General features: G+C 34.3%; 1 protein-coding gene across 1 annotated transcript; it reads right to left on the bottom strand.

The window, feature by feature from the left end:
* Nucleotides 1-654: 654 nt before the first annotated feature.
* On the bottom strand, nt 655-5,055 carry LOC134848318 (plasminogen receptor (KT)-like). The gene is made up of 3 exons (XM_063865716.1): nt 4,928-5,055; nt 2,554-2,675; nt 655-1,087 (listed from the first exon to the last, which is right to left on the bottom strand). The coding sequence occupies exons 1-3, from the start codon at nt 5,015-5,017 to the stop codon at nt 862-864; spliced, it is 438 nt and encodes a 145-aa protein (XP_063721786.1). The 5' UTR covers nt 5,018-5,055; the 3' UTR covers nt 655-861.
* Between the last annotated feature and the right edge of the window lie 6,257 nt (nt 5,056-11,312).

Below are 11,312 nucleotides of genomic sequence, written 5' to 3'. Positions count from 1 at the left end.
CTAATTGATGTCAACTCTATGTTTAACAGAGGCGAAGCTGCCCTTCGCAAACACTAGCGACAACACGGCAAAAAAAGCAGCTTTAGTAGCTTGATAAAGTGAAATAAAAAAAATTAGAAACAAGCCTCGATTGAGTAAAAATTTACTACGTATGGTCTTCGAACCACAATTTTGCAAATAATAGTTTGGAATATAACAAACTGAAGGCATCCACACTATTTTTGCATGAAACAAATCGGAAACATAAAGCCACATTATGTATAAGCTATGCATTTGAAAAAATTGCGAAATACATTGAATTGGGTAGCTTCTGAAATCCAGTTTTTATTAATGTACTGTTGTTTGAAACAAAAAGCGGTTTTTGGTTCATTTGGTGAATTTAAAATGCATCATGTGTGTTAACTTATTACTTTTCGAATGTCAAAGCACAGACTATCCATAACCGTAATGTTGCACCAAAAGTGGCACCAATATCTGCGACTTAGGTCAGAAAAAAGATAAGTCGCAGTATAACACTGACGCTCACTAAAGTTCGCTAGTGGAATGAATGATGACCGTGGATAAAAACTATGGAACTGCATGCATATTATTGTCGCTTGAAAGAAAACCACAGAAATATTTATAGAGTTGAATTTATATTAACTAACTGATAGAATCATTCAATATTTAATGTGTAAACTTTGATATGTGCAGCTCTGAGTTTCAAATCAATACAAAATTAAAGCAAAGATTATGATACAAATACGTTTTTTAAGGTTACGTTTCTTGATAAACTCATTTTTCCTAACATTTTACATTTCAATCAAAAGCACGTTTTGAATAATCATGCAATCTGCATACCCGATAGTTCTTACGGTAGGTTCATTTAGTTTTCTCTGCAAGTTGTTCAACAATTCTGTCAATATCGGGCAGAGTGACATTTCCACCCGGCAGTCTCAGCAAGTCTCTCTCCTCTTTATAGATGTGATCTGCCTCTAAAAAGATTCTCTTCATTTTGGTCCCGTAGGCCAGGTCAGCTTGGTATCCCACCAGGAAAGTCAAGGGAAGTAGAGGTGCCACCACAGCTGGTTTTCTACTTCGTCGAAATCTGAAGCACAGTTCTCATGAACGTGAAGTGGAATCGACCGTTGGTTTGTAGAAGAGGCAAAACAAATTCATCTGGCCGATTGACATACCACGTAAAAATTTTAAAGCTCACTGAGGTATAAGGAAAACTGATCAAATTTATTTTTCGAGCCTTACCAGATCACTATAACGATCCCATTTTAAACCAATTTTTCTGCACCGCTGGCGAATTTTAGTAAAAACAATCCAAAAAGACATTCTTAGGCAGTTTTTCTAAGGTAGGTTTTGCCCAAAAAATTGCAAATGATTCAAGTGATTACTACTCAAAATTAGCAAACTCCAGTAGTTTAGTTTGATTTTTCGCAACTAAGCATATCAGCATGACAAGGTAGCGCACGTGCTGCTACCAATGATTCAAGTGATTTTGTTAAATAAATTGTTAACGACATCTTTTTTAGGCTATCTGGGAAATTTTTTTTCGGCTATCCGATAAAACTTTTTACTGCCAATCCAGTAAATATCCAAATGAGAACAATATTATATAAATTTCCTGAGATGGTCTCGGCGACCACACGCCAAGAAGTGTACAAAACCTCGATTCATGGATGCAGGATGTATAAAACCTCGATTCATTGTCAAAAGTTTTTCAAATGTCGCAGAAAGTTTGATCAAAATCAAGATCTTTAGTGTTTTTGGCTGTGTGAATCAATTTTTTTTGCTATCCAGAACAAAAAGATTTCGGATATCCGGGGAAAAAAATTTTGGGTCTCGTGGAACAAACTTTTTTTTTCGGCTATCCCGGAACGAATTTGTGGCTCTTTTTCCTTCCCCCCCCCCAACTGCAATTTTTTACTAGTAAAGTTACTGTTCACATTGTCCGATAATTATGAAAATTGACATGCGGACTAATTAGGATGCGCGGCTCTTTTCCAGTTTCCCCCCTTTCAAAATAACGAGTTTTATAATTGTTTTACGTGTTATTACGGTTATTTGTATTACGTTATTTGTATATTTGTATTACGTGTTATTTACGTGTTATTACGTGAAAGAGCCGAATTTGTTTTCGGCTATCGGGGAACAAATTCGGTTAGCCAATTTTTCCAATATGATAACGCTGATAATCGCAGGATCATTAATTTCAAATCAATTGACACTGAGTTGAAAATTCCACGAAGTTCCAGGATTAAACTCTGGATCTACTTAACAAAATCACCTCCCTCTTTCAAGAATTGTTAGGCAAGTAAATTAAAAATTGAGAAGATCCCATTCAAGTTCAGGGATCTACTAAACAATATCCCCCTTTCATGAAAGGGGGGAGATTGTTAAGTAGATCAAAATGGTCGATTTTTCGACCAATCAGGATGCAGCAAAAATTGAATTCTCAATACAAGCTCTAATGCTAATTTACTATATATATCTTTAGGTGTGGTGATTTTAAATTAGATACCATAGGGGGAATTGTTAAATCGATCTCAACTCTTAACTTACCCAGCGATGCTAACGACGACAGCTACAGCATAGAAAGATGCCAGCCAGGAGAACATTTCTCTACTCCTCGCAATCTGCAACGACGTCATTCGCTCCCTCATCTGGCTCTGCAGCTCAACCTGCACCAATTTCACGAAAGAAATTCAAGCAGACAGATTTGACGTTTGATGAAACTGGCACATTTACAGAAATTTTTAGCTTTTTGAAGTATTTATTTCCAAAATTTCGCTATGAAATCTTCGAAAACTAATTTTACTGGAGAAAATTAAACTTTCGAGAGAAAATAAACCACCCGAAGTATAAACCAACCTAAAATGCACAGAGCATATAAACTAGCCAAAAATATACATCATATGAATGAATTTGCATAATTTTCGTAACCGTTACATAATTGTTACATAACTATTAAATAAAACTTACGTATTTTTGGCTGATTGATATTTCGGCTGGTTTATACTTCGGTTGGCTTATATACTACCAAAGTTTCACGGCTTATCCTTCTATAATAATAAGCCTGCTAGCTCGCTTACTCGCTCGAAATTGGACTAACAATTAAAAACTTTTGAAACCAGTTTTTCTTGACACTAGGAGAGCGTTTTTTTTTTTTTTTTAAAAACTTTCGAATCACGACTGAAAAAGCTTTAATAAGATATATCACTCGGCTTGGTCCGATGACTATTTGTGGCACCTGATTTTGCGTCGAGAAAAACTAAAACACATCCGAATACGTTCCTCCCCATTTTCAATGGTCCGAACAATAATTTAATAAGCGATGATATCCGGAAAAACTTGCTAACATCGTATTATAAAATTGCAAATGAAACAATTTTCCAACAAACAAAACTTTAAGATCTAGTTACCAACTATCTGTACATTCCTATCTAGTTTCATCAAGGTATGGTACGGTAAAATTATCAGTTGGGCGAACGGTACCTCCTATAAAGACACGACACAAAGCTTGATTGTACACAAATTTTAAGCATCGAAGAACAAAATTCTTCAATATGGGAAATGGGACAACAACTCACTTAACAGATTAAAAAAATAATTGAACTTTTAAAATGCGGCCAATCTACCCGCTATATTGTTTTAATTCAGCAGGTTTATCGATTGATTTTTCACGGCATATCAGTAAAAAAAATCAAAAAAGCAAACTAATATTCAAGCATTTTCTCGTTCTTGAGCTAATCAAAAATCTTCATCGGAACCACTATTAAATTAGCAGTCAACGGAAATTCGTAGCTCGCCCCGAATGATGATTGTTAGCCAATATATTTACTCTTCAAACTGATCGAAATCATTAGTAAAATGAGACACAGAAGCGAAGCTGTGTTTCGCTAACACTTGCGAGAAAACGACCAGAAAGCAGCTCTATCAAGTGACATGAGAAAAAGTAGAAATAAGCCTCGAATTAGCAAAAACTCGGCTAAGTGTCGGATTCGAATCTGCGACCTAGCAAATTGGAGTCTCACGCACTAACCACTCAGCCACGGATGCTTAAAATCCCCAAAAACTAGCCAACAATAACGCAGCTACATATGCTAATAAATTGTCAATTCGATGCAGCAAAAGTAGCACCAAATACAAAAAAACACAATTTTGCATGTAATAAATCGCAAAGCATAAAGCCATATTATGTATAAATTATGCATTTCAAAAAATTGCGATATATAAGGTTAGACAATTTCTGAAATCGAGTTTTTTTTGTTAGGTTGTTGGAAACAAATAGCTTTTACCGGTTCATTTGATCAATTAAAAATGCATCAACTGTGTTAACTTATTCGAGTATCAAAGCAGATGCTATGTAAAAGCTGTAAAGAAACCCTTAATGTGGCACCAATATTTGCGACTTACCTTGGAAAAAAGAAGGGCCGTACTAATACACTAGCTTCGCAAGTATAATGTTAAGACTATTATACGCCCACTACAAGACCTAATCGCTCGCTCAACTTGCTTGAAATTAGACAAAAAAATCTATCAACACCCGGAAAATTTCTTTGAATTTTTAAAATGTTCGAATCACAACTTACAGGGCTTTATCATACTGTATCACTCAACTCCTTCCGATAGTTTTTTGTGATACCTGATTTTGCTTGAAAATTTGTTTAAGTTAAAAAACTAAACCCAGCTCGAAGACAAAATTCCTCGTCACTTTCAGTAGTCGGAACAATAAACATGCCCAAGTATCAGCTAACTGAAAAAAGCAAACAGATTTTATTAAAATCGAACAAAGTTAGGACATTTTCCTCAATCTGCATGGTTTTCTCTAACGTTACCAAATAATCGCGTTTCTATTCATTATGGCCATATTTGAAAAAAAAATGTTTAGATTAGCAGTGGTTTGATCAAGTAAGTCTGCTTGAATTCGTTCCTGTCTATTCATGGTCACTCCACTCAATTCGGCCATGAATTTCTTTTGATTGTCCAGCTGGTCGCCTAGCTGCCTGCTCATGAAGCTTCCCATGTCTAACTGCAAGTAGGGCAGTCGTCTTGAGTTAGTGTCAATCGATCATTGAACAAGAAAATTCTTCGACTGTTTAGCTAAGTATCACTAATATCACTACTAATTATGGGCACAAAAAGTCAGATACTGCAACCAAGCAGGATAGCTACACAACAAAAAACAACAACAAACCTTTGGGAAAGCTGTCACGATTAAATTGAAGTTTTTTACATTGAAACCTGAACAAATTTTGATACTTTTCCTGAAAAAACCATCGCGACCTACATAAGAGTCTGAACTACTTTACTCACTCTCTTATTTGGAACAGGTTGAAGCTTTTTAATACTTGGATCTTGTTTTTAAACTGACTATAAACGGCTAGTGGTCTCACATCATCAAAGCTGCGCCTGATACGGTCTTAAAAAATTACTATAAAAAAGCAGTTCCATCGAATTTAATACTACAACTTTTTTAAAAAACCCGGTGCAAAGGTATTAGATCATTTCAACAAAGATTAGCAAACTCTCCTTAGCATAAGCCAAAAACAGAGCTTTTTGAATGAGGGAGGGTCAAATATCCTGAGTGATCTTAAGTTTTTACTCGTCCCAAATAAGATACGCGTAAAAAAAAACAAATTTCCATTTCATTTGTGCTGAAATTGGCACCGTTCTTGTGTGTTTCATAATGAATACACGAGACCAAAATGCACTTCACAGTCAGAAACAACAAGACACTGTAAAAACGAAAACAAAAACTTAATTCGAACTACGCACCTGTAGTCACGTGCTCTAAACCACTCAGCCATTAGCGTCTTGCATGTCAGCAGTCCTGAAGAACTTTCAGATACTAGCAAAAAATGCTATTTAAGCCGTTGAAGCTTAAATGTCAAGCAGAAATTTAACATACAAAACGGTCAATACCTCGGCTGGTTTGATGATTTACATTAAAAACTATCCAAAAAGTTCCAGCGTACAAACTATGTGAAACCTGTCATCCAGACAAAACACAGCCTAGAGGCAGTAGAATAAGGATTTTTGAGTATTTAAATCTTCTAGTCATTTTGAGAAAGCTGGATTACAGATATTTTCTATTCCGCTGGAATTTTTCTAACCCCTTGAACTTCTTCTTTGAAACGGACCCAACAGACAAAGGGAAAAGAGTCAATAAACGCAAGGAAACAGAAACACAATTTATGAAAAAACTTCAACTTTCGAATAAAAAGCCTTCCAGCTCTTTGAATTTTAAGAACCATTTATCATTGACTCGTTTTTGATAAAAAATTAACTCAATTTCAGAAAACTGGATGAAAGTATTTTTTATTCCGCTGGGAAATCTGAAAACCAAAATCCATTTTCGATATTAGAATTCGATCACGTTTTTCCTGACCTTTAGAGTTTTACTGTTCGATAGTGGTGTTTGCCTTCCTTTTAAACAGAGGCGAAGTTGCACTTTACTAGCACAAACAAAAATACGAACGATAACGTACAACTGATTCAACAATATTTCTTAAGTACCGCAGGCCAATTATGAGTCTGCATAATTGCTAAGTAACGCAAGCCAATTGTGACGCATTAGCAGTACCAGTCAATTTGAAAAAAAAATACCAACTAACAAGCCTCAATTTGTAGAGCGGACGCATTTTAACTATTATACGAAAAAATTCATTGAAAAACATCCGACTTAGCCTAGTTTTGAATTCTCTTATTTTGTTTCCGGTCTCCTTGCCTACCTCTAAGCTACAGATCTATGATACTTTGAAGCTAAAGTGATATTTGAAAGATAATAGTCTGTGTTAATATCCTTAGCATTGGACTTAATAGCTGGCTATTCATCAACATTAACAAAGGAAGTGAGTTGAACATGAAAACAAATCAAAAGTCAGATCGCGAAAAATCAAATTATAGTGGGAAAAAATTTTAAGAATTTTTTGAATGAATTATCAGAAATACATCTCGGCCTATATAAGAGTGTTCACTGTGTTCTTTGACACTGAAACACATAAAAAAATATAGTGTTAACAAAAATTCCCGTCACATCTCCAGTACAAAACCAAGCTTATAAAACTAAATTATCATCAAATTAGAGTGTTTTTAACTAAGTTAGTCTGTACACATACAATCAAATAATTAATTCAAATCAAATTATTTTACAGTTAATTTAAAAATTAAAATTTCAAAATTGTTATTTAGTTTTACGAGGACATTGAGAGCATTTAACAAATACTACAAACTCAAGCTACTTCTAATGCAAACATAAAAGGAAGATATGCACTTCGAATCCTCGTCTGATAGACAACTAATATGGAGAAGTAAAAAAAATCTAATAACCCAGAAAAAAAAACAAGAGCCCACGTAAATTGTAAATAAAATTGAAGTGAATCTTAGAGAGAAAAAGAACTAATTTGTATAATTTATCCGCTCATTCAAGTCTTAAGAAGCTAGGTGGGCGGCTACGCCAAGAAATGTTAAAATCTATAACACTGAAGGATTTAAGGTTATTTTTCAACATGTTACTGGAGTTTAAAGACATAACGTTCATATATGTAGAATACCATGTAGAACTTTATTTCGTGTAAAACATGTCATCATTCCAGCTTCATAATTTTTGATACCGGTCAAAACAAACTTTGTAATACTGATCAGTAATTGCAAATAATAGATAAAATAATGCTTTGAGTTTTGGACGACAAAACATGTCATTGAAAATATTCAAGTCATCAAATGAAATTAGAAATTAAAATACTTTTAGAACTAAAATACGGTTTCAGAGCGAGCACAGAATAGATAAATTTTAAGTCATGGAATGTTACCTTTTGCAGAAAAAATACGGCAAGACGGCAATAATGAAAATGGTTTTTAAGTATTCAAAATGAACTTGAAAAAAAATCATAATAACTTAAGTAAAATTATAAAAATCTGCACCCACAACTTGTTTCTTTTCTAAATTCAAATACTAATTTCAAATAAACCGAAACTTTATTTTCATTCGTGTTCAACGACAAGGAAAGCATTAAAATATCTGGCTCGACTCGGATTAGGTACACCAATATTTCACATTTCACATCCAGGCTATGTCGTACTAGATTCTAAATGTCTTTTCTAAATGGCTATTGAGTCTTCTTTCTAAATGATATTTCTAAAACATCAGATTTGTCAATTTGCTTATTCTCACACTCCTGAAGAGGATGTAACAGAAGATTTTTTGAAAAATTTTTATCGATAAGCCAGATATTGGATTCTATCAACGACCAGCAAGGCCAATTAAATAGTTATTAGTGTCCGCCAAATAGCTTTACAAAACAGGGCTGACAGTATGGTTGCTGTTTGTACTCCTTGAAGGTTCCTTTGTTGAGTTGTTTCATGCAGAACACGCAGACGAAGTGTTCTGGGTGAAACCTCTTCCCGCCCATCGCCGTGATGCATCTACACAAAATTAAATCGTTGACTCGCAAATAAATTTGTCGATGAACCGAAAAATCGAAACAGTTAACAGTTGGTTATAAACTGCTGATCATTCATAATTAACCTAACTGTCAAAACTCCTGTCAAGAGCTTTAATACTACTAATAACTCAAAAAACAACAACAAACCTTTGGGAAAGCTGTCACAATTAAATTGAAGTTTTTTACATTGAAACCTGAACAAATTTTGATACTTCTTCTGAAAAAACCATCGCGACCTACATAAGAGTCTGAACTACTTTACTCACTCTCTTATTTGGAACAGGTTGAAGCATTTTAATACTTGGATCTTGTTTTTAAACTGACTATAAACGGCTAGTGGTCTCACATCATCAAAGCTGCGCCTGATACGGTCTTAAAAAATTACTATAAAAAAGCAGTTCCATCGAATTTAATACTACAACTTTTTTAAAAAACCCTGTGCAAAAGTATTAGATCATTTCAACAAAGATTAGCAAACTCTCCTAGCGTTAGCCAAAAAAAGAGCTTTTTGAATGAGGGAGGGTCAAATATCCTGAGTGATCTTAAGTTTTTACTCGTCCCAAATAAGATACGCGTAAAAAAAAACAAATTTCCATTTCATTTGTGCTGAAATTGGCACCGTTCTTGTGTGTTTCATAATGAACACACGAGACCAAAATGCACTTCACAGTCAGAAACAACAAGACACTGTAAAAACGAAAACAAAAACTTAATTCGAACTACGCACCTGTAGTCACGTGCTCTAAACCACTCAGCCATTAGCGTCTTGCATGTCAGCAGTCCTGAAGAACTTTCAGATACTAGCAAAAAATGCTATTTAAGCCGTTGAAGCTTAAATGTCAAGCAGAAATTTAACATACAAAACGGTCAATACCTCGGCTGGTTTGATGATTTACATTAAAAACTATCCAAAAAGTTCCAGCGTACAAACTATGTGAAACCTGTCATCCAGACAAAACACAGCCTAGAGGCAGTAGAATAAGGATTTTTGAGTATTTAAATCTTCTAGTCATTTTGAGAAAGCTGGATTACAGATATTTTCTATTCCGCTGGAATTTTTCTAACCCCTTGAACTTCTTCTTTGAAACGGACCCAACAGACAAAGGGAAAAGAGTCAATAAACGCAAGGAAACAGAAACACAATTTATGAAAAAACTTCAACTTTCGAATAAAAAGCCTTCCAGCTCTTTGAATTTAAAGAACCATTTATCATTGACTCGTTTTTGATAAAAAAATTAACTCAATTTCAGAAAACTGGATGAAAGTATTTTTTATTCCGCTGGGAAATCTGAAAACCAAAATCCATTTTCGATATTAGAATTCGATCACGTTTTTCCTGACCTTTAGAGTTTTACTGTTCGATAGTGGTGTTTGCCTTCCTTTTAAACAGAGGCGAAAATTAAAATTTCAAAATTGTTATTTAGTTTTACGAGGACATTGAGAGCATTTAACAAATACTACAAACTCAAGCTACTTCTAATGCAAACATAAAAGGAAGATATGCACTTCGAAACCTCGTCTGATAGACAACTAATATGGAGAAGTAAAAAAAATCTAATAACCCAGAAAAAAAAAACAAGAGCCCACGTAAATTGTAAATAAAATTGAAGTGAATCTTAGAGAGAAAAAGAACTAATTTGTATAATTTATCCGCTCATTCAAGTCTTAAGAAGCTAGGTGGGCGGCTACGCCAAGAAATGTTAAAATCTATAACACTGAAGGATTTAAGGTTATTTTTCAACATGTTACTGGTACCGGTCAAAATAAACTTTGTAATACTGATCAGTAATTGCAAAAAATAGATAAAATAATGGTTTGAGTTTTGGACGACAAAACATGTCATTGAAAATATTCAAGTCATCAAATGAAATCAGAAATTAAAATACTTTTAGAACTAAAATACGGTTTCAGAGCAAGCACAGAATAGATAAAATTTAAGTTATGAAATGTTAGCTTTTGCAGAAAATATATGGCAAGACGGCAATAATGAAAATGGTTTTTAAGTATTCAAAATTAACTTGAAAAAAAAATCATAATAACCTACGTAAAATTATAAAAATCTGCACCCACAACTTGTTTTTTTTCTAAATTGAAATACAAATTTCAAATAAACCGAAACTTTATTTTCATTCGTGTTCAACGACAAGGAAAGCATAACAATATCTGGCCCGACTCGGATTAGGTACACCGATATTTCACTTTCACACCCAGGCTATGTCGTACTTGATTCTAGATGTCTTTTCTAAATGGCTATTGAGTCTTCTTTCTAAATGATATTTCTATACCATCAGATTTGTCAATTAGCTTATTCTCACACTCTTGAAGAGGATGTAACAGAGTGCTTTTTGAAACATTTTAATCGATAAGCCAGATATTGGATTCTATCAACGACCAGCAAGGCCAATTAAATAGTTATTAGTGTCCGCCAAATAGCTTTACAAAACAGGGCTGACAGTATGGTTGCTGTTTGTACTCCTTGAAGGTTCCTTTGTTGAGTTGTTTCATGCAGAACACGCAGACGAAGTGTTCTGGGTGAAACCTCTTCCCGCCCATCGCCGTGATGCATCTACACAAAATTAAATCGTTGACTCGCAAATAAATTTGTCGATGAACCGAAAAATCGAAACAGTTAACAGTTGGTTATAAACTGCTGATCATTCATAATTAACCTAACTGTCAAAACTCCTGTCAAGAGCTTTAATACTACTAATAACTCAAAAAACAACAACAAACCTTTGGGAAAGCTGTCACAATTAAATTGAAGTTTTTTACATTGAAACCTGAACAAATTTTGATACTTCTTCTGAAAAAACCATCGCGACCTACATAAGAGTCTGAACTACTTTACTCACTCTCTTATTTGGAACTGGTTGA

This window comes from Symsagittifera roscoffensis, chromosome 6 (genome assembly GCF_963678635.1).
Source record: "Symsagittifera roscoffensis chromosome 6, txSymRosc1.1, whole genome shotgun sequence".
In the NCBI taxonomy this organism is placed as follows: Eukaryota; Metazoa; Xenacoelomorpha; order Acoela; family Convolutidae; genus Symsagittifera; species Symsagittifera roscoffensis.
This window is presented reverse-complemented; position numbering and strand designations above follow the sequence as displayed.